This window comes from Megalopta genalis, chromosome 7, assembly GCF_051020955.1.
Source record: "Megalopta genalis isolate 19385.01 chromosome 7, iyMegGena1_principal, whole genome shotgun sequence".
NCBI classification, from domain to species: Eukaryota; Metazoa; Arthropoda; class Insecta; order Hymenoptera; family Halictidae; genus Megalopta; species Megalopta genalis.
The window spans coordinates 14,455,461-14,479,916 of record NC_135019.1 but is presented as its reverse complement, the minus strand read 5'-3'; the positions used below and the strand labels follow the sequence as shown (position 1 = coordinate 14,479,916).

General features: G+C 43.1%; 2 protein-coding genes across 4 annotated transcripts in view; one reads left to right on the top strand and one right to left on the bottom strand.

The window, feature by feature from the left end:
- Window positions 1-4,520: 4,520 nt before the first annotated feature.
- pasi1 (septate junction component pasiflora 1) lies at window positions 4,521-6,169 on the bottom strand. The gene is made up of 5 exons (XM_033472706.2): window positions 5,942-6,169; window positions 5,752-5,851; window positions 5,498-5,685; window positions 5,374-5,424; window positions 4,521-5,277 (listed from the first exon to the last, which is right to left on the bottom strand). The coding sequence occupies exons 1-5, from the start codon at window positions 6,026-6,028 to the stop codon at window positions 5,194-5,196; spliced, it is 510 nt and encodes a 169-aa protein (XP_033328597.1). The 5' UTR covers window positions 6,029-6,169; the 3' UTR covers window positions 4,521-5,193.
- A 3,797-nt stretch (window positions 6,170-9,966) lies between these two features.
- The window catches only part of LOC117221834 (rho guanine nucleotide exchange factor 17), a 68,535-nt gene continuing 54,045 nt past the window's right edge, over window positions 9,967-24,456 (top strand). Inside the window, exons 1-2 of one of the 3 annotated variants that reach the window (XM_076523798.1) lie at window positions 9,967-12,189; window positions 23,517-23,697. In XM_076523798.1, coding sequence (XP_076379913.1) covers window positions 23,536-23,697 — 162 coding nt within the window. In that variant the 5' untranslated portion in view covers window positions 9,967-12,189; window positions 23,517-23,535. Of the gene's footprint in view, window positions 12,190-15,007; window positions 15,417-23,516; window positions 23,698-24,456 lie in introns of those variants that run through there. The other 2 variants (XM_076523799.1, XM_076523797.1) reach the window with 2 other exon arrangements.

Genomic DNA, 24,456 nt, shown 5'->3' with positions numbered 1-24,456 from the left:
CGCGCCGCGGATTCTAACGATGACACTCGCTCGTTTCGTAACTCCGCTGTCCGCAGATCCGAGGTGTCAGATAAGCTTTCAAGACTGAAACTTTCGCTGTCCACTGGTCACGGCACGCGTAACGAGACGCGACAGAGTTAATTATTGTTTCAGTTATTGCTGGAACGGCGGACGCGCTCGGACTTGTCCCGGCGTGTTCTAAAACTGCGGAACGCGCGTACGATAAATCACTTAATGCGTCTACATTCGCGCGAAAACAAGAATGAAATCGCTGCAGGAAGCCGGCGGGCAGGCCGGCCGGCCGGCCGCGTCGCAAGATAAACCGTTTTTACGGTGCATTTGTTAATAACCGGGATATTTTAGTTGCGCGGAACGGACGACGGAATTTTTCCCCGACAGGGTTGAGCCGGCGCGAGGCCGAGGCCGAGGCAGAGGCAGAGGCATGTAGCTAGTTAACGCAACGCTGATTGCGATACGCGGCGCGCACGCAACGACGCGTTTCTCGCTTTACGTGCGCGCGACATAAACTCAATCTGACTCGGCTTCTTCCATCTGCGCGCGACTCGCTCGTGATCTTTTATGAAAGCATAATGCAGCGGATCCACCTCGGGATACTTCACAGTCATTACGAGCGATTCCGTTCCTTTTACCTGGGCTCTGTGTCCCGACGTCCCGCCACCGTGGGCCTTTCCCTCTCCGTCCTTTTCCCTTGATTATTCGCGGTTCGCACGGCGGAATCGTAAATCGCGAAACCGGCTTAACGAGCGGTGGACAACGAGTCGTGAAACGGCCAAGGCGAACCTCGAAGGCACGGGCAAACGCGCGCGCCGCGTTCGATCATCGATCGGTCGTACCGATTATAATTGCGCGAGACAAGGGCGAGATCCTTCGGGCACCTATTCACTTGCACTCGCCTACATTTCGGAGATCCTTTCCGACGAACGCCACAGAGTCCTTTCACTTTTCGATCGTCGTGGATAGCCGATCGACAGACATCGATCCTAACCGCCGATCAAATTTAGGCCGATTAACCAGTTAGCTGTGTTTGACGAGTATACTCGTCATGGAGAAGTGACAGTATTCTGTGTCATGACGAGTATACTCGTTAAACCAGCTAACTGGTGAATGGTCACTAGAAAGTAGTGACCAGTGGCTATTTAAATTGTAATTTTAGTGACAACTAAAACATATTCTCAAATTTCAAGACGTTTAGAATGTTTTCAGGCGAATCCTGTACGCAGATGTTTACATTGTTATAAAAATAAGATTAGAAAAGAATCACGATATTGGTGTTCGACGTGCAGAGTGCTAATATACATACAGGGTGTCCTGAAAATGTCTCGCAATCAGGAAATGGGAGGTTCCCGAGGTCATATGAAGCAACTTTTTCCTTTGCGAAAATTTTCTCCAAGGCTTCGTTTACGAGTTATTAACAAAAAACACTGACCAAATAAGAGGCGAACTCGGCTGGCGCGCGGCGGCCCAGCCAACGAGCGCACGGAGCCCAGTTCCGCTTATTGGCTCGGCCGCCTCGCGCCAGCTGAGCTGGGATTCGACCGCCTCGACCGCTGGCGCCGTTGGCTCGGCCGCCTCGCCCCAGCTGAGCTCGCCTCTCATTAGTTACTGTTTTTCGTTAATAACTCGTTAACGAAGCCGCAAATTGCATTTTCGCTAAGGAAAAAGTTGCTTCAGATGACCTCAGGAATCCCCTACTTTCGGATTGCGAGACATTTTTGGGACACCCTGTATATCGTTCCTTGGTTCCTTGCTTGCTTTTCTTTAACTTTTATAAGTATTTGATTTTTTCTGCGTTTTTCGTTTATTATGTATGTAGTATATGTTAATGTTAAGTGAATGAGTAAGTATTAATAATAAAATTGTTAATTTTATAAAATAAAACCGTCTTTTTGATCCAATATTTTAACAGCGACACTTGCTCTGTGTTCGACGAGTATACTCGTCATCGCTTAGTTCTCGCGACACATGAGCCGTTTATTTTGAAAGTGGCATAAGTCCCTTTTTTTTTAATGAAAAGATACCGTTCAATTGTAATTAGTGTTACCATTAACTCGATTCTTTTGAAAAAGTGACTTATGCCACTTTCAAAATAAACGGCTCACATATAGGAGCGCGTTCTGAAAAGAAGACACCACAGCTAACTGGTTGAATCTCCACGTTAACACTAAACTTACCAAGCAGTAATACTAACTGGCATGTACTGCTTCACAAAAGTGAGAAGGCCGAATTTATTTAGAATTTGTGAAGTTTTTATTATAAAACTTGCTCCAATAATATAACTTATTCAAGCGTTTTCCACGAAAGAGTCTCGGAACTTTTCAGAATTGCGAAATAAGAAAGCGGTCACTTTGACCGCGGTAGGTTTAGTGTTAAATTGTCTTTTTTCCACAGGTCAGATGTAACCGAAGTAACTCAGTTTCGATGAGAATTTCTGCATCGAGGCAAATATAAAAAAGATGTGAAAGCGGCAGCATGTTACAATCTTTAATAAACTGGACAACTGGACCGTTATAAATTCGAATCGATATTGTACAAATGTTTATAGACGCTTATACGATCATCGGGGATCGATTGGTCGGGGTGTGGTCGTTCGGGAAGTGAAAGTATCGTCGTGACAATAAAGACTGCACGTTATTATGCCTACCATCTTTTACGAAACCATTGTCGACAGAGGAAAGTCGCGTTGAAAAAATTCCCGTGGTCGTAAATTTCGTTTTTACCATATTTTGTTGGTGTTCGCCATTTTGATCTCGAACGGCAATAATGGAAACTTTCTTTATACTTCGATTGCATACAATTCGATCGCTGCACGCGTGATTTACGACTCATAGTTAATTAACGCTGCGAACATTTCTATTCTCTAAGGTACAAAGCTAAATCTTACCTAAAATCATGGACAGTTAATATTATTGAAAATATTAAAAAAAAATGTTTCTTCGGCGTGGTTGATCAATTTAAACAAATAATAGTCCAAATCCAAATTGGACTATGTGATAATGCATTTTAATAATATATTTTATGTTATATAATAAAAAAAAATGTATAAAAGAACATTGTTAAAACAGAGATACATATTTAAAATTCTGTGAACATTTCTTGACCTTCCCATAAGCATGCCAGGGTTGAACTGGTAGTACGGACTTGTTAAAGTGCTATTCGAATGAAAGCAATTCACGAATAATGATCACTGTTTGTAGCCATTTAGACGATCTAATTTCATTATGAACCGATAACAATAAATAAAACTTTCTCGAAAGGCTTTGCGTTATCGTTCGCGATTGCGATCTTCACTTTTATGTGCGGGAGCATCGCTTCGTGAAAATTTGTCAAGCGCACGCACTCTCTCCCGCGGACAGCTGGAGTCGCTAATTACATGCAAGATACGAAACATTTCACTGGTACCGGTCCATTAATATTGACTTCGACAGACACGAACACGGTGGTCCACGAGGGAGGATTTCTCGAGCCGTCATTAATCTCCGTATCAGGAACAGTACAACTTAAGAGACTTAGAAAGTAACCAAGTTTCTTCTACCAACACCGCACCTACGATCGCGAATTCTGATTAAAAAAAAATTTTGTTCTTGACCTTATCGTTGGATAACATGCAGTCGAAACTATAAATCATTTCAACTGCGTTAATTGAATTATTATTCGTATTTTATACGCTTGGAACGTAAGCACGCTGCGTTCAATACACTTTTCGCTCACTAAAATTACATTGTGAGACATGTCTCTGAATTTATAGTTAGAAATGAAAATATTAATTACTTTTATTTTTCACAGCTTAAAACATTTTAAAATTTATAACGAATGCTAATAAATTGTTGGTTTGTTTTTCTTGCAATTAGTGTTGGGTACTGTGCTAGTACTGTAACACTTGAATGAACGTTTTACAACCAGAATTGCACTTTTTAAAGTGTAGAGCCGGATTTATTGAAATCTTTTTGTAATTATTCTTTCAGGATGTTATAAAATTAAATACTATGAGAGATACTTGTAAGTGCATGTTCGCGCCATCTATGGTGGCCCGTGCCAAGTTATAATACAAAATCTGAAGATATCAACGCAGTTGAGACAAAAATAGCAACGACGTGGTATAGGAGTAGACTTTATACACAATGCATCAGCACGAACAAGGTATACCTCGTGAGAATCGAGTATTACGTATACCTAATTTGTATTACGGCACGTTTTATAATTGGAAGCTACAGATTCATACGGCGCGTTCAAAAGACTCTTCTAAAACAGACGAGAGATCATTAACAGAAGAAGTTGTTTTAACAATCCATCGATCGATTTATGGAATTAAAATTCTTTCGTTATTGCGAGAACTAGATAGCTTTCTTGCAAAATAAATGGTTATAAACATTAAATAATTAAAAACAATAAAAATTATCGATCTTCATCCAACACGACGATCACGGAGATCATCGTTCATCGAAGTCAGTAGGGGAGGTAACCGACGCTCTCGGCTACCTGAAGGATTACTGAATTCTCAGTTGTGTTGATTAAATTTATTTGGTAATTTATTCGTTCTCATTTAGAAAAATAATATCAAGTTATTTTTCGTCACACGACGTACAGCGAATAATCACATTCGGGTTTCGGATATTTGTGCGAAATACAGCTAGATTTGTCGAGCTCTTAAGTATAAATTATACTAACATTTGTTACTTGTCTCTATCGCAGATTTTCTAGGCATACTAGAGTACTGGAATATTTATGTTTCATATGAAAATGTATTACATATGCATGCACTATTGGTTGTGTAAAGCAACCAGCTACAAAAATTCTCTATTATATAAATTTATCAACAGAAGTATAAAGATCTTCAAAATTTGGACGGATGTTTTCTTAGACCAATATCAGTCTTCCGTTATGAAACGAAAATCCTAGATCTTCAGGATCTAGGACCAATTGTACATTAATGACACTTAAGTATGGTACTTATGTGTTAATATCAATAGTATTATATGTATTGAAATAAATAATAATAAGCAAGTTAGCATGGCAGATAATCGTGGTTATACTACTGTAAATAATGGTGTCGGTTTGGCTAACCTTTATAAAAATATATAAAATAAAATCTGATAAACTCATCTCTAACAACATTGTATCTTACTTTGGTGCCAATCAATGTACTTTATGTCTCGAAAGTACTTACACAAGTACTTAAGGCCATAGCAGCTCTATATTCGGAGACTGCAGCTTCTCGAATATTTTGTACATAGACAAAACAACCAACCAACAATATACCTACAAATAATATTGAAAGAAAATGAAAATATACTACTATAGGTGTGGTCTCAGCTTTTAGCGGATGTTACAGGTATTAATCTTAATTATACTTACATTATACGACATCCAAAGCCATAGACACATTGCTGCAAATGTTGCTTCGAGCTGGAAAAAATAAATACCAGCACATTAATTTACAAAATCCAGAAGTCCACTTCTAATGTATCTAAAAACTTACATAGATGTAGTATCCTCCCACGAGCCAAAGCCCAAAAACTAGTTGGAAGGTACACGCGATAAACCATAATATAAGCCAAGGCAACAACCAGCCTCGTATTCTCTCTCTTACTCCATGTACCATTAATATTGACGATATGATGAGAAGAACGAAATAAGCGATGAAGAAGCCTCCAACAACTTGCATAGCTAAAAGAATATACATAAAACACATATTATTATTATAGACATTTTTATATATGCATCGTAACTTACATCCTCTGACATCAGCCTCGAATAAAGGATTATATAGTTGTGACGAATCTCCTCCTTGTAACTGATAAGAGACTAATGTAATAAGGATTATACAGATTGCCTGAAAATGAAAAATTTATTGCACATCATTAAAACGTTGTAAATAAAAGATTGCAGCTGTAGAAAATTAATTTAACAATGAAGTACATACAATTGTGTAAAATGCAATTGCTTTGCATCCTGTCTTAACACTATTAGTCCAAACAAATGGTGACCAACAAGATTCCAAAACTGCCATTTTTAGTCTACTCAAAAACTGTCATATATTCTTTAGTCACTACAAAATACGAATTACCAAACTAATATTCAACACCCACTTGTTGTTAGTGTATTAAATGCTTGGGCGTCGACGCGTCGACGCGCAGCAGGTCTGCCAACTCTGAGGACGGCGAACTATAGTACTAACTGCTAACGGTTAAAATAAAACCGAGATCCGAAAGTTTGTGCGCGATTAACTTAATTTAAATTAAGTGTGACGTGTAAATTATAAATTAATTTACATTTAAATATATACACTGAGTGTTATTCGTGTTTCCACGCTATCATTTCTTCAATATTCAACGTGTCACAATGGATTAAGACGCAAACTACAATAAAAGAAGAAACTTGTCCAGAAATTGACTAACCAGAAAGGAGTAGAAGGCAAGTATGAAGCTGTACATATATACAATGATTAACAACAAACTAAATACAAAATAGATCAATAGCGAGTTGAATTTTGTATTACGTCCGTTCCTAACTTGAATCATTGAATATTCGCAATATTTTCGAAAAAATTACTGTTCTCAAGCTATAAAAATTATTACATACGCTTTTTATTTTATACATTTTGCACACTACTGTTAACCATGAATCTTTCGTTAAAATTATGATTTTACTTGGAATTATTTGGAAATTGAATAAGGAGAAGATAATTAAAGAAATAGGAATTATTTGAATATAAAAATGTATACGTTCCTGCACATTGTTCTTGCAAATTAATTGAACAAGTTCAGCAAGAGTTTCAAGTTTATGATTAGACGGCGATTATTTTCGCATAAAATAAATAACTCTTGCATCAATGGCAAGACCAAACAGTAACGTCTTTATTTAATCGTTTGAACAAAATTGAAGGTAATACTGAAAACGTTTAAATTTTCTAATAAATGCGCAAAGTTCTACTTACATAATGTTTAAATGTTGCCAGAAGGATTTCTAGAGAATATTACATACATTCCGTATTACGCAATGATGTTGATGTTAATAATGGATGACTAAAGATCGCTGTAATTTAATAAAACGCGCCGTGACAACGCATGGCTAAAAATATTGCAGTTAACATACGCGTATTAGCAGGAGGCAAGCATTGTCGGTGATTAACCCGTAGAAAATGTAGTCCAATGGTTTCGAATTACCTGGTTGCGGTTTCCGCGGCGAGCAGCCATTTTGGTGCCGCAAAAGAAAATAAACCGCCTGAAACCAGATAAGATCTGCGACTGATAATGCAGTCATAAAGAAAAACGAGCCCTGTTGAATCCATTGAATGTTCGGTCACTTAAAATTACTTGTACTGCGCTAGGATACGGATCTCCGATCTAATTGCACCTACGCCGGTACTTATGGCTCCGGAACTTGGGAAACAATGAAGTTATAAGCGTGATAACTAAGTCCATGGAAGAATCCGTTAGCTTTCTAAACCCACACAGAGGCTCGCCGTAATCTCGAGCGGAGGAACGAAGAGAAAAAAAAGATACCTCTCCGTGCGATCTAATTGGAAGCAACGCATTTGTTCTAAACTAAACGATGGACGCTCGGCGAATCTCCCGATAGAAACTAGCTGTTGGAATGCCAGGATTCTGTACTATACAATTCAGTGGAACCCGGTGTAATCCATTCGATGGTTTTAAATTCCCATAGTCATCGAACACAATAGCGCACTTCGTAATGGATGGACCATTCTCCGGGACAATAAAATTGTAGGGTATCAACATAATATGCTCACCGTTTTCGTCGTGGGAATGTTTGGACTACGTATCACGGGCACGGTAGAATCCATTTGTGCAGTAATTCACTGAAGGAAACAGCTTGGAGCGAGATCTAATCGATGTACAATGAATTTATTTTATTGTTTTTAAAACAATAGTTATGGTAAATAATCCTAGACGAAGGAATAGTTCTAGCTTGCAGTTTCGTTTATACTTTCATCCCATTTAAATAACTTAAGCAATGATTGCGAGAACGAACGATAAAGTTTAAGCTTTTCAACCCTATAGTGCACTTAATTAAAGGGGTAGAGATCTGCACACGATAGAGCACTAAAAAGTATGCACACTCGCGTTAATATGCCACCGTTGTACGGGAAGTTATAACGAATAAATTAGGTTTACAAATACTTTTCACTGGAGCCGCTGTTACTCCCTCTAAAGTAGAAAAATGTTAGTCTACCGCGTGGAATACAATAAGAAAGCAGGAATAGCCACCGTAGTTAAGGCGCCAATCTTAGAGCAGCAGATGCGTTTCGTAGTCCCAACCCGGCTAGTCCAAAAGCTATAAATATGTGAGTATGAATGCGTGGAACTCCTCTCAATACCTCGGACCATCAAATCGTCTGTCCCGCTTCGTTACACTGTCCCCCATCCTCTTCTAAGATAGTCTGCCACCATGTTGACAGTTTTAGAGAACGATCGTAAAGTAAGGTTCACACTTGGACACTCCGAGCCTAAATTGAACGATATATGATTTTAAACGTATCGTATGGAATTTATGACGTATACTTCTTTACGCGAAGCTAAAGCATGATTACGACTCCCGTTGAAACGAGCAACGGATGAAAAGTATATTGCCGATTCTAATTATTGCCGGTGAATACCTTGTGAACTGTGAGACGAAGATATGTGAACCGCGTCGAGGTATTTTGAGATTCGAAACTGTGATTTCACGTCGGCGAAGCGTAAGAAAAGTATTGACATCGGAGAGGCATCGCTGCGAACATTTCACGAGCCGAAACTGTGAATTAGCCTTAAACTGGATCTCGATTTAGGTCTCGCTCGAAAGCATCGGTTTTCATTCTTGAAATTATGTCTCTGGCTTGTGAATGGTCAGTCTCGTAGCATCCTCGTTACGTAGATAAATAGTAACAGCAAGATCGATAGGTTTTCAATGAACAGGCGACACCTGTCTAAATCTATGACTGTCCGGAATAGAAAATTGTTAACTAGCTTGTCATAATCGATGCGAGTCTGAAAAGTTTCGAAAATTGTAACTCGTATAATTGGCCGTTCTTTCGTACGTCGGGAACACGATTCAATTGTTAATCATTTGTACGAAAGAAAAATGGACTTGGAGCAAGTCAGGATTTAAACTTGTCAAAAGCAGAGGACAGCCGAACGTTGTTAAAATGACGTCATTACGTCTGGCAAATATGAGTAGAAGACCGTATTCCTATAAACTATTTAAAATTAACGGAAAAATAGTAATTGACACAAAAAGAAATCACACAAAAATCCACAGTCCACAGCAGCACGCAAACCCACAGCATTAAAAAATGATTTGCTTGTTTCTCTGGCTGTACTCGTGCGCCAAGCTATCACAGTTATCGGAAACACGATATAGCGGAGACGTCTTTTGTGCCGACGACTCGAAAACCATCCACTTTCATTGCCTCCAATTCTGAACACGATGCAAACTCGTTCGAACACAATTAATCCGTGGAAGGAAACCAAGCTCGAATAAAGCCTAGAAATTATCCGATACATCCACAGAACGGAGCAGAGCACGAACAACGTTCAAATCGCAGTTGCTTCCCGCCGGAACGGAATCATTAAGTGATAATTTCAACGAACGAAACAACCACGGACAAATATTACGATTTAGCAGATTAAAACCGCAGCTCTTTCATCTTCCTCGATATCCGTACAACTCCGTGTTACCGAACGAACGACTACGCCGCAAGGTTCGTGTGCTGGCTGGACCTAATCATCGGGTAAGTCCCAATAAGTTGCAGAAAGCGTCTCGCGTCGGTCAGGAAAAATGTTCGAAACGCTTCTCGCGAGGAATTCTCGGTCGCTCGACGCACGCAGGCCGAGGGGCCCGGAGTTAAGAGAAAGGCGCTATAGGGGTCCCCTCTAGTGAGATTGGGGCCCGTTCGGGTCTCTCTTGCACACTCTCTCGCGACGTCGAAGGTTCCCTTCGCACCGGTTCGTGCCGTCGGGTCCGGCTCGGCTCGTGCACATACGCCATGGTCTCTCGTGTCGAATCGGGCCAGCTTCGTGGTGCCCAGCTGGATCCGGACGCCCATTTGTCGGTCTCGAGCAGCTCGTCGTCGGACCCAACCGGACCCAACCGGACCGAACAGCAGATATATCCGTTCTCGATCGGTGTGTCATCTCACCGTGGAAACCAGCAGCAGCGTGTCTCGGTGATCTGATGTAACCCCCTTCTCTCTCCCTCTCTCTCTCCCTCTCTCTCTCTCTCTCTCTTTCTCTATCTCTTTCTCCCTGTCTCCCTCTGTCTTCCTCTGTCCCTGTTCCTCTGTCGTGAAACCGCATCGGCCGTGTGGATCGCCTCGATTAGACCAGAACGGTTGAGCGTCGCCGAGCGGTCCCAACGTCTGGATCCGTAGAGCGCACTTGTTGGTCGCCGATGCAGCCTGCATTTCGTCGCGCGCGCGTGGCCACGATTCATCCGGCGATCCCGCGCTGCTGATTCAACCTGCTGCTCCTGTTAGACCCGGTGCTGGACCTGGTGTGGACCTGGTATCGGACCGACGAGCAACGATCGTCCGGTCGTGGTCTGACCGACGACTTCCATCGAGGGCCCGAACCCGTGGACGCGCCGCTGGAAATACGCGGGCCCCGCGGATGATTTACCGAGAACGGGATTTACGAGCGTGGATCGTACGCAGCGAGTTTCGCCGGGGTTTCGCGGTGTACCGACACGTACCTTGGAGCTCCCGTGACTCAGTGCTCGGTCAACCTTGTGCTAATTTTCGTGCGTACCGTCCGGGCCGTCTGTCAAAAAGTTCGTTTGTCAACGGAGGGACAGGATCGGAGAGGTTACGGGAGGACCGAGGACCGACCGCCGATGGACACCGCGGCACGAGTGCGTCGAGGAGCAGGGAATCTCTCCGGTCGAGGAGAAAGCCGTGATTTCGCGGTGCTGCGCGATTAATCAATTAATCGTTCCGGGGAACGAGCGATTTTCTCGGACTGGTTCGAGTCATCCTCGATGCGCTACCGTCGCCGAACACAATTCCGCGTATAACCGCGCGGAGATTAATTGTCCCCGTTGCAGCCGGGGCCCGGGCACGCCGAGCAAATCAAAACGTTCACGGTGTCGTTTCTCGTGAACTGATAAAGCGATACGTGCACTCTCGCGGCCGATTAAGATAAAAAAAACCACGGGCCTCTCGGAAAGAAAAATATTTATACTCCACGGCGGAACGTCGTTGTAGCGGCCGCCGCTGGTCGCTCGCCAGCTATCGACACTCCGAAACGATTCTCCCGGTCAATTAACGATCGCGAATCGATCGTGCCGCGGGAAAAGTTTTCCAGTGAAAGTGCTTTCGTTTCGTCGCCGGTGCCGTCGCCGTCGCCGCCGCCGTTGTTGTTGCTGCAGCCGTTAAACGTTGCCGTTGCTGCTCCTAATGCGATTCCATTTCGAATGCGAATTCGTGATTAATTAAGATCGGAGAGAAATGCATGCGGCCTGGCACCGAAGAACGATCCTGAGGAGCAGCTCGGCCGATACGTGACTCCCGATGCAGAAACGGATCCGTTATTTACCAATCTAGTCACATTGACTTTCGATCGGTCCAACGCTGGGACAGGTTCTCCGATTGTAATCGGCGAGCGCGGAGCCGTGAGAAATATAATATTACGATAATATTATCTCTCGCTGTCTGATAAGGCTGACGGTAAGCGAATTCTCTAATCTTGGCAAGCAAGGATTTTCGATAAATCTTTCGCCGCTGTCGAGGCGGATCGCGGAGTAGTTGTGTTTGCGCCTTCGGACGAATTCCGAGGTGGTTTCGAGGAGGATCGGCCTCGCGATCGGAAGGGAGTAAGCAAGAGGAGCATCTATAGATTTGAGGAACGTTCATTATCGTTAAAGCGTTCAGCCTCGTTGTCGAGTAATGTACGCGATTGAACGACGCCGAGTCAACGATCGTTTCGGAACGACACGCGACGCGACCAGCTCGGCATTCAGACAGATCTCTGTTTCGAAGTGCAACGTGTCGGCGCTGTGCCCCGTGTGGATCGTGTTTCCCCGAGGTGTCGGTGATTATTCTCTGTGAACGAAGCGTCATTTATTCAACAAAGTTCTGGTTATGGATATCCGCGCGTCTGCAAAACGGGAATATCTTCTTGTCTGGGATTATGCGGACGGCATCAATGGAAGCATTTTCAAACCCTCGCAGGAGTAAGTACTTTATCGTTTGCGTAACTTGTGCTCGTGCCGAACGCGAGCCTGTCGATTACTATTAGTTCTGCGTCTACTAACGATTCGCGCTGATTTTCGAATTTTCTTATTTAAAAGCTTCTTTTTTTGGAAATATTTTGTAGATATCTTTGCCGCAATAAGAGCATCGTAATTCTTGTATGAGAACGTTTAACTGAACTGCAGATTTTTGCGAAAAAAGGAACATTTGTTTGCGTCGATTTGTTAGAAACAGTTGGTTTGTCGCAAGCAACTCTAAAATTAGTGTTGTGTAGTACCACACTGGGGTTCGGCAATCTTATTGTCCGCTATAGTAATCGTGAGAATCGTAGCCGCTGTATTCCTAGACAGTTCAATAAAAATTGAAAGTAGAAGACCATTTCTTCCGCCTGCGAAAAAGATTTCTTGACGAAATGCTGAAACAATGATACCGTTCCTTTGTACGAATATCTAAAGACACGATGCAATCTAGTAATTGCAAGACAAACTTCGTTTGAAACGGACGGACACAAGCCTAAACAACCAGTGAACAGAATAATCGGCTAAACGTCAGGATCGGGGACTGTATCTTTTTTCTCTAGAGAGGTACAGTAATGTCTCTCTAATTGACGCACAGATTGTCCATAAAAATGAACAATTTTTGTAAGAGGAGATACGATTATTCGAGCCTTGCGGTTCGTTTTTACATTTACGAATTGTCAAGATTATGTCAAGGTTATGCAAGGCTCGAATAATCGTATCTCCTGTTCCCAAATCGTCCATTTGTGTGCACAATCTGAGCGTCAGTTAGGGAGACATTACTGTAGCTCGAGATTGTGTTCATTCCAGACGGTTCGCTATCACCGAGAATATTCTCCGGAACGAAAAAAAAGAAGGAAAGGAAAACGTAGTGCACCTGCTAAGATGTGTAGGGTAAAGTGTACCATAATCACGATCCGTATCCATCTGGTGCAGCTTCGATAACCGTATGAGAAAGTACAATGGAGCATGTTGGTACGCTATTTATGAATATAATGTTCGATCGTCCTATGTAGCTCGGGGCCGTTGTTTGAACGGAAAAGATGCTGATTTTTTCTTGATCGGTGAAAGTCGAAGTTCGCCGGTAATCTCGGCAATGCCGGAAGCCCAGCTGCTCCTCGCCGGTCGTCGTCGTCGACGGCACCGTCGGCTCCGCAGCGAGCCGGGGAGCAAAGAAATCGGCATTGTGCTAAGAATCCGCGCGCACTCGCGCGAGATCGCGGCCCATTACGGCTACGCCGCATCGAAACGACGAACCGTAACGGGTGCCGATGCTTTTTTGATTCCCGTTTCGTAGAACCTCTCCACCAGGGGGGATATAAATCGCGCGAAAATCGAGGACGAATCTTGATCCCCGCGATGATAAAAGAACGCGTGGAACGGGGGACGAGAAAGTGGCTGGCGCGCGGATCCGATCCGTCCGCGAATTTTTGCCGGCTGGGCGTTCGCGAATTCGTATTTTTTTTTCTTTTCGATCCGAATGGACATCCTATGCGTTTCTCTCTTTACGCAACATTGTTCCATTCCACGCTTTAACCGACGATTCGTGCGCCCATATTTTTTGGTACACGATTGTGTTACGACGCCATTAGCCGAGGAATTCCGCGCTGCCGGTGTAATAGTCGGTTTTGGCAGCTGTATTAAGACAAGTGTGGAACTATTCAAATAAATACATATTCAATTCCCGATATCGGTGTCGTTCAACGGAATCTGATTATTAGCCTGAAGATTTCTCATTCCGATACTGATTACAAATCGGTGAAACAAATCCTTCGTATTTATGGATACGGGGGAAACCTTTTCACAGTAATGGAAACCGTAATATAAATCTGTTGGCGCGGTGAATTATTCGGCGGTAATCATCGTAGAGGTATGTACGCTGTTTAGTCGTGCGTGAAGAATCAATTTATCGAAGACCCGTGTCACTGACTTTATCACATCTTTTCAGACGTAATCCCCGATGATCTAGGAATCCCGCGTACGCCGATCGCCTCGCGGAAATATAGTTATTTATTCGACGACAATTCTAATTTTCTTCCTGTAGCTGGAATATCTCCGCGGCTGTTTTCACGGATGAATAAGAACCTGGCAATATAGTACCTTCGGCAATAGCCGAAGGTTTTATAGAGCTCGATTTAATAGCTGCCGTGCCCCGATCTTTGCGTTATCGACCGTTTACTCGTTCCACTTTAGATTTGTTGCTCGCGCGGTTAATAAACAGAAATTATAATCGAGCGTCGCGATACTTTTCCGCTTAATTTGCTGAAACTGTTTACATTTATGCGATCGTGTCGCGGAATCGAGCGAGTTTCCCATGCGACAGCTCGAAGAAATCGATTCGCTTTAGCACAAATCGGACTATCGCAAAAATGATAGAACGATCCGAATGCGAGCAGACTTGTTTCATGAAAGGTCTCGGCAGAATTCCCGAGTTCTCCGCGGCATCCCGATTGGAATCGGCGCGCCGCGCCGCGCCACGCCGCGCGCCGGGACCAATTCCCGAGACAGTAAACAGTAAAGAAGGTATCCGGCCCCTTCCCCTAGGCCGCGGAGAGGGATGTTCCTGATCTCGGCATCCACTGGCTTTCCAAAAGACACGGCGTATAAATACCACCTCGTTTCGGGTCCTCTCTCCCCCCGCGGTGTCCCGTCCTCCCTCTCCCGCGGCTCTCGGCCCTCTGCTCTCGCATCTCGGCTCTCTCCGCTCTCCTCTCTGCTCTCTGCTCTCTGGTAGCACAGAGTCTATTTAGATAATCTTCCGCTTAGCGGGAGCGGCACTCGGCGCGGCAAGGGAGCCTCTTCTTCGCGAAGGCTTTCACCAAGGTGGCATCATATTCCTGATCGGCGAACCGACGACCGCGTTTCCTCGGTCGACGGCTGGGTGCCCGGTGCCCGGTGCCCGGTGCCAGTGCACGATCGAATTTTTTGGCGAACGCCACGCCCGTGGCCGGCCGAATCTCGGCTTTCGCGGCTCGTAACTCGCCCGACCGCGTGACCTTGAGCCGGAGACCTCTCGAGGACATCGCCGGTATCGGTGCTCGTGCGACATCAAGATCTACGATGGACGCCGCCGAGCAGGAACCAGCCTGCTTCCTCTGCGAACCGTCGTTCGCGTGAACCGCCGCGTCCTCGTCGTCGCAGCCACCGTCGCCGTCGCCGTCGCCACGACATGCGGCCCTCTTGATTCACCGGTAAGCCGAACTGTACTCGACCATGTATCGGGACCGGGCCCCGCGATTTAACCGACGCGACGGTGTTACCGCGGCCGTCGATGGGTCTTCTGCGATCGAAGAGTCCTGACGCATCGCCTTGTGGGAGACGTCGGGTTTAGCGGAATTCTTGATGCAATGACACGGTCGCGTTAAATATAGAGACACATGATGAAAGAGCAACATAGGCTGCGCGTGTCCGCCTTTTGGCAAATGAAATTGAAACTTCGTAGCGTTTGTTGTTGCTTCTGCGTGTACTGTTTAGATATCTCGTCGGCCCGAGGCAACGTGTTTGGGCTCTGTTAGTTTACTTCGCTCATATTGCTTTTTAAGCTCATTCAGCGCGTTCCCGTGCATTCGAGGATCGAACGTCTTGGCTGTTCGGATTCAGCCTGGGCGAAGCATTGTCGATTCGTTCTTGCGTTATTTAAGAATATTAACCCTTTGCACCCGACTGGTGACTTCGACTCGCCGCTTAAACTTGTTGCGTAACGTTTCAAAATAATGTCAACATTAGCAAAATTGTTTATATTTTGAAAACTGTTAAAGTGTAATTCTTGTCACAAAATTAAATTTCATGTACATGTGTTTAAAATGTACTTAAGTCGTGCAAGATGCAAATACCGTAAGTCAGAAAAACTATTTTGAAGTCAGAGTTAAAATGGCTTCGAGCGCGAAGGGTTGATGCCTGTAATTTGATGCTTATATTATTGCTCGATTCGGCATAATTCTCGCGGTTCTGTGTTACCATATCGATCGGTCCGATTTTAGAAAACTCTGCGATGTTCTAACGCGAGAATCTTTCTGTAGCTGGAAAGGTGGAACGGTGTTGGTACCGCGGATATTTTCAATATTGCCTAACAAGCGTTCAGCATTTACATTGAATGCACGTTAGATTTACAGTATCAACACGGAACGGATTCTTCAAAGAGCAACGATAACGATCGACGGATAAAGTCGAGGCACGCGAGCCTTTTATCTCGGTTGTGTTCATTGTTTATCATTGACTGCAATTGCCTGGCTACGTGTGTAGCCGCGAGATCGGGCAGATGTTCGGGACAATTAAAAGTGATTGACGCGAATCTGCCCGATTCTCGAATCATCGCGACAAATTAGGGCCGTATAGAGCGAGCGGAGGGCGAACGACAACCATGCTGGTGTTAAAAGGTTACAGCGTGCCCTCTATCTTTAGAAACGTTTCCCCGAAAAGAAACTCCCGAGAGTGCAAAAGTGTTCGCATTTTTAAACGGCAGAGTGCAGAGGTCGCATTGCGTGAGCGGCTTCGTTGCAAGTCCGATGCCTTGAGAGGTAACTATTAGTTTGTCGTGCACACAAAATGGCGGACTGCTCGCTGGAACTTCGATGTACGAAATTAGATAAAGTTAAAGGAACGTTAATATAGGACGAACAAAAGTCTCCGTCGTGTGCAAATGAACTTTCTAACCGTGGAACATTCCGAAAAGATAATGTTGATCGTACAAATGTTTTTCTAACGCGAACCACTGCGATTTTATTATTTAATTATTCGGACTATTTGGATTTTTTTAACGAATGATTCCTCTGAACATTTCCTAATTATTTCTTTGATACGAATATTGGTTGATTAACGCTTCCTATTTTTTAATTAAAGAGACTGAAACGAGAGAAAACCGGAAAGTGACACAATGTAAGATGCACACAAATAACATCGAAGTAGTTTTCTTAGAGGAATATTCAGCGGTTGATTATATTTTAGCAAAGTACTTTCTATTGTTTAACCGAATACATAATGTTGTTTGAAACATTTAGCAAAAGGTGCTGACACGGACTGCGAGAGAACAATTTTTGCGTTATTTATCGTTCAAATGCGCTCGAAGGAGAAACTCTCTTGAAGTCATTCTTGACCGAAAAAAAAAGAATTTGGTAAAAGAGCCTCGTGGACGCTTCTGAGCGTGTCGCGGCAGCTTATCGTTTCGCAAATAAACCCAACGACGCCTTCTGCCAGATTGCGATGACAAAGCAACGCGCATGTTTATCGGTTGTTTGCACCGAGACGCGTTGCGTCTCTCGTGCAAATAACGTCGCCCAAACGGAATGCGGTTGCCTCTTGTTCTTCGACGCTTTCCTTATTCGCATCCTGTCCTAATTTGCCAACAAAGGCGATCCTCCAAATAACGAGCACCGAAAATAAATCTCGCGGAACTCTTTCTATTTGCTGCGATAATTACGTACAGTGGAACCTATTTTATTCGAACCGATAAGGAGGAACAAACAGAACCATTGCTAAGTTTCTAATTGCTAATGATAATTGCTAATTCGGATCGCTAATACCGTATAGACAACATTTCAGAAACTTTCCTAACAGACAAACTTATGCCTAAATGTCTTGACAATAAGATCAAGCATTATTAATAATAAAAATCGAAGTTCTCTCATAAACGTGTGCTCGCTAAACGAAATGCTCGCATAAACGTGTATATTTTAACAGAGTGCCATCCACTTTGTATAACCCTGGAGCATCCATAAAAATTTTTATTCTGGGATGCTTACAAAATACCTATAAAACTATTAAAGCCACAGTGAACTCGAATTGGCTCGATGACATTGCCGACATTCTTGTTGCCATATCGACGGTATCCTTTTTGTTTCCGTGTGACTTTCGCGCATCTTTTAGCAGAATCCTTTAAATCGTCCCGGAACAAAATATTAGTCCGCTTTCCTCGGTATTTATGTTACACGCGTTGTCCCTCAAATTCTTCGTATATATCCCGCGTGCCAAACCGCTTTAGCGTATCTGGAACCTCTTTTCGATCGTTGAATCATCCAAATCCGGCGTTGCAGTTCCAAACGAAAATCATGGCAGGCAGAGTGCCAATAAGTGATTCCGACTGCGTGCCATTTGCATATAAGACGTTCTTAGTCATTTCGTTCACAGATTTTTTATTGCGAACTTGAACAGCCTTATAAGATCTATTCGAGGAAACGCTCGCCCGTATCTACTGCGAGGGGTTCTTTGCTAAAACGAAGGTGGCTCGTTTAAGTCAATTATTGATTCATTCTGTTGTTTATATTTTGATTTTATAGAGTGAAAATTGCAAGAACCAATTGCATTTGTACTGTAAATATATCAACGAAGAAGTTAATAAATACGAGAAGCTTAACGAAGCCTGCTGGACATTATTTATTTCGAATTTATTCTACATAGTTGTACAAAAGATCCGCCAATTTTGTTCATAGTCTCTTTCGTTTCGAGCAAATACGTGGAACACAAGGAATACAAAGGATTCTATAAATAAAAACGTAAGGTATATAAAAGATCTCGCAAAGAATATACTTCTGATTGAATACGTAAAAAAGAAAAACGGCGATTAAACAGCTGAAATTTCTCCGAACTCCGGTTTCTAATTCTCGCGTATGAATCTCGGCTCGAAAAAGATCGCCTTGCAAATCTACCGAATTTCTATTCACGCTCCGCCTAAGAAAATGAGCGCAACATTTCTGTTCCGTCGCCTTTCTTTTTTTATATCCACTGTAAAACTTTATTGATCGTGTTTCCGTAACGTTCGTTCGACGCGCGTGGGAGGAACGGGTTTTCGTTGCGAAAGAGGTGGAAAGTCACCCCCAGCTGTGTACAAGATGTTCGAAATTCCGCGCCGCGGCGTCGCGTTCTGAATTTAATTAATTTAGCTGTCGCGCGATTCCGATGGCACGTGCCGACATAAACCAAGATGAAAATCCAGAATCCGGGCGTGTGCGCGCGTGCGTGATCGCGATCCACGATCCACGCGCGAACGCCGCGCCGCCGGAATTCGAGAATATCGCGGGTGTCGGTTCGCGGAACGAAAAGAAAGCGAAAGAAAAACACCCTCGGAGTATCCTGCCTCGTTTTCTTCGTCTCCGTCTTCCTCCTCGTCTTCTTCGTCTTCTGCCTCTTCTTTTTATTCGCATCGCGACCCTGGCACAAGTTCAATTCGTTTCGGCCAATTGGACTCGGCACTCTGAAAAAGACACCGTTTCCCGCGCGCCGCGCCGCGCCACGCCACGCCGATCGACCGTTTTCTCGAATGGAATGTATCGGTCCGCGCGAATTTATACAGAATTTCCTGCAGGATGAACTCCGATAGATTCGCGGCCTAAATTGGTTCCACTTTCCAGTAATTCATCTTGCTCAATTATTTTACCCCCATCCGACCCTCATTTTTCCCGCTTAACACGTTTCTCGCGTGTCGAACTGACGCTATCGTCGGAAATCGATACAGTAAGAGGCAAACAATCGCTTCGACTAAATATTTTATCGCGTGTAAAGAAGAACATATTTACGCAGTGTCCTCTTCGCACTTTTCGCGTAGAATAAAACGATCTGTAAATACGCCTGTGGCGGACCAGACACAAAAAGACACGTCCTTCAAAAACGGGGTGTACACATGCCTTTTTCGGGTTTTCCCGACGCAAGGCGTACACCCCGCAATAAAACAATAAAAACGTTGGGACACAGCTTCGGACCATAGGTCCCGGACCACTCCGGTCGGATTTTCTTCGGGAAAGGCCTTCGCCCTTCCCGAGGACTTTCCCTTACCAATTTCAAGGACTTTCCCTACCAATAAATACGAGGACCTCTCGACCGAGAGAAGTCAGTTAGCAAGTTTTCCTCCGACTCTCAACGTGTCCATATTTCTGTATCATCCGTCACTCGTTTACCTTTACCTTCTACACACTGTATCTCATCGCCTTTGTTACAAGTTATATTAAAGTTCTCGTTATTTAAAAACCAAAAAAACTCTCGGATTATTTTATACAAACCGTCGCAGTAACCCCTGCGACAAACGCCGTTTCCCCATCGTTTTTATTGGGTTGGCAACTAAGTAATTGTCGATTTGTTCAATGAAATAAACAATTTTTTTTACTTGGAACGAAGTTTAATCTGTAATGTATCTTCCATTTTGTTCGATGACCTTTTGCCATCTCTCTGACAACTTGAAAATTCCACGCTCGCAGAAAGTCTGATCCTTTTCGGCCAAAAACTGAGTTAAATGAGATTTTACAGCGTCATCGTCATTAAAAGTTTTACCACGAAGGGAGTTGTCCAGGGATCGAAATAAGTGATAATCCAATGGCGCGAGATCAGGGCTATATGGTGGGTGTAACATCAATTCCCAATCAATATCCATCAATTTTTGCCGAGTGGACAAAGACGTGTGCAGCCTAGCATTGTCCTGCTGGAAAATGACACTTTTACGATTGACCAATTCTGGTCGCTTTTCCTTGACCGCTGCATTCAATTTGTCCAGTTGCTAACATTCACGGATAATAAAAAATAACATAATAATAATAATAATAATTTTATAATATATTATAATAATATGTTATAACATTTACGGATATCATAAAAATGGAAGTGAGAGACATCTATAACTGAAATCGACAATTACTTAGTTGCCAACCCAATAGCTACCTCAAATTTCACCTGCTATCCCTACGGCTGTGTGTTTACGAGTTTCACTATAATTTCAAATTAAGTTCACTGTTCGACCGCACATTATTGTAAAAACAGTCCGTTTCGAAGTTTGGGTTTCAGTCGAGGTTTCAGCTTAAATCGTGGATTTTCAGTTGTCAGACATATTCCCATGATCTTCTACATATTTTTCGATAGCGTGGAAGACAGTGATCTACATTTCAAGTGAAATATTGTTCCGTTAGCTTTTACGGCCAAGCTGATTGTTTATTGACGGAAGGTTCGCAATCTTTATTGCCATGTATTCCAAAATTTACGATAAGCTGTTCGCGATAATGCCCCATCGCTGCGAAGACGCGCGAGAACTACTTCAACTTCCGATATAGTTAACCTTCGGTACTTAGAAATAGAAAAGACATACAGCGATATTTATATCCTCTCAATATTTGCATCTATAAAGCCGCTATCCCGATGATATTTCGATGGATGGTAGATTTTTGGTTTTCGCAGGTTTCCACGAAGTTATGATATACCAGGCATTTCTATTATGCCGCATTGATTCCGAACCGACTACCAAATGCGAAACGATTTTTCATCCGTTTGCACAGTAAAATAATTAAAAATATTTCACGACGATAAAATCGATCGCGGACGCGAATATTTGCAGGAAACATAAATTATTTGAACACACACACACACACACACACACACACACACACACACACACACACACACACACACACACACGTAGAAAGTATTATTTATAATATTGATTTCTTTTGGAACCAGTTTATACGGGCACCGTTTATTTCTCTAATCCATATTTAATGTGTTTTCTCGTTCCTTTCACGAAACGAAGTAAATTGCATTGCAACGTGCTCGCTTCCTCCTTGTTTTATTTAATGTTAAGTGCCTTCCTTTCTTGTTCGCATTCAGTCAGTGACACCTGAGTCGGATGTAACGGTTTGATGACGTCGATTTCCGATTAACTTGTAACATATATGTACCTACGAAGGCCGATCTACATACCTAAACTTCATAATCATTCTCTGCTCGAAGAACAGTTATCGTTCGAATTCAAAAATCATTTAAATCGCATCATTTTCATTTCAATTATACGATCATATAATTTTCAAATATTAATTTTCAAGCATCCGGCGAGTCGAAGATACATACATCGCAGATAATACTAATGCGATAATACCGTTAAAGAGTTTCTCGTTAAATTTTTGCATATTCGCTTTTACTCGTAGAATATAAATATTTTTCCAGAATTCTTTGTCCGCGACCGAACAGCGAAATCGCGAAAATAAAATAATATGAACAAATCCAATCGTGCCGACTCGATATGCGAAGTCGCACGCACTTACGCACGCATAACGATTGCTCAATTCCCCCGGTTACCTGCAAACGTTTGCGCATTCTCTGATAACTGTTGAGAACGATTTTATTTATTTTTACGGTGCGCCGACGCCACTGAATGAAATTCCCGGGAATTTCTGAGCGAGTTCCATTAAAGTTCATCGGAAACTTATTGCGGATATACGTCGCGCCGTTACTGAATGCTTTACCGCCATTTTATGGACCGACGCAGTCCATAAGCAGCGAGGCAATTGTGATAGTTGATTTGTGACCGAAGTGAATCTTAAGTTGTAACGGAATCTGAATTCAGTTGTTGAAGTTTCTCGATTCTCTTAATAATTTACAGCGATAGAAACGGTCGCCGTGCAGTGCGTCAAAAATATTTGCAATTGCATTTCATTCGGTTCCGTTAATTTCTATTATTCTGTACATCACGAGTCGAAAGTGTAAGAAACTTAAGCAGCGGTTTGTCACTGAACATTTCTAAATAATTCAAGCCGCTTCGTATCCTAATTATTCCGAACAAATGAATGCAAGTGCCATCTAATTATGAAATATGTATTTCGATTGGTCGGAAAACAATGGTTCCCGTGGGATGTATAATTTCAAGAATCTGTCAGATTCGAACAACTTAAACGAACGTTAGTGTTGCGAAAGCGTTGAATTGAAATCTGAAAGTTACACCGGGACAACGTGAACGTGGCACAGCAGGTGAGCTAACGAATCCAAAGAGACGCGGGGTCTCGTGGTACATACGTCGAAGTTGCGTTAACGAGCGAGAGAACAGGACACTAACAAATCACCCTTCGCGTTCTTTATATCAACGGATGACAACAACAAAAAAATATATCCATCGGTTATTTATACTTAAACGTTCCGGCGTAATTTATATTTGTCTCTGCTAACAAATCGAGCCCGTTTGCCTCGACCGCGTATTTACTCTAAATACAATTTCGATTTATCTTGCGCCGTGAGGCTCGTCGTAATTCTATAAAACGCAGACGGAAAAGCACCGTAATATGATATACTGTAGCGAAATTATTGCGGAAAGCAATTTCCTATTAAAGGAAAGACGCCCACCGTTTCTCAGCGGTGGAACACTTGAATTTTATTAGCCTCTTTGGACGGCACGGTACATCCTTTCGCAGAGACTATTCGAGAAGACAATTTTTTTTATTCCGCAGTCTAACGGGAACGATTGTTTTTGCGTGAATGATCGTCGCCGCGGATTTATGGTACTGTTTGACGGTGTATTTTGCAATTAATCGGCTGATGGTGTTTGTGCGCAGGGTGAAGGGAGGATGAAGAATGCCCCGCGTCGGTGGAGACGGGGGTGGCGGGTCGGAGAAGGCAGGGGGGAGCGGATTCGGAGGATGGCTCGGGGGTGCAGCGAGAGCCATGACTGGGGCTACTGTTGGTGGCGGATACGTCGTTTTGGGGGGCACCAGATACGGTCTCCGACTTTCTCAGGTAAGAACTTTATCTCTCTCCTGTAATTTAGTACCAAAATCTGGCTGTTTACGAGCTCGTATATACTACTGTCCACAAGTGTTCAGGCAGTTTCATCTCCCTCGAGAAATTAGGGACGCAGAGTGTGTAGTCGGAAATTTATTAACCCTTACAGTGGACAATGGTATCAGCGTACTCCGTCTTTCTGTAATTCAGGAATTACTGATCTTTAGCTTCCATTAAATGGGCAAGTGGAATGCAGAACAGTGTGTCGGAAGAATGCAATAATCGCGTTACGCTATTTTCAATTTATCGAGACTATTCAAGAAAGAAGTACATTTTTATTTAACTTGCTCGTCCCTTGTTTGGTACGATCGACGCTGACAATTTTTATTTTGCACAAAAATCCGCAGTTTAGTGACGAATGAATTTCCTTCGAGAGTTAGGCAAGCTTGACGCAAATAAAGAAAATGATAAGCACTGATATAACCTGAACCATCCAGTGCTTTATTATAAACAGTCTGCTGGCTGTTGTTATATGGACTAGATTCGCGCGAGTATAAAAACGCATCGCACAGAAATCGAAGTTGAGAGAATTGCGTTCTAGGCGAACAGACGTGTAACTCGAACGCAAGTAAAATCTGACCATATTGAAAAGCCGACGTCCACTCGGCTAAGAAACCGAAGTCCTGTTGGCTGTCGTGACGACCTTCGACGGATCCGCGACAGCGAAGTTTTGTATGAGCAAAATGAAGACGTCGGGAAGCCTAAATATAGAGC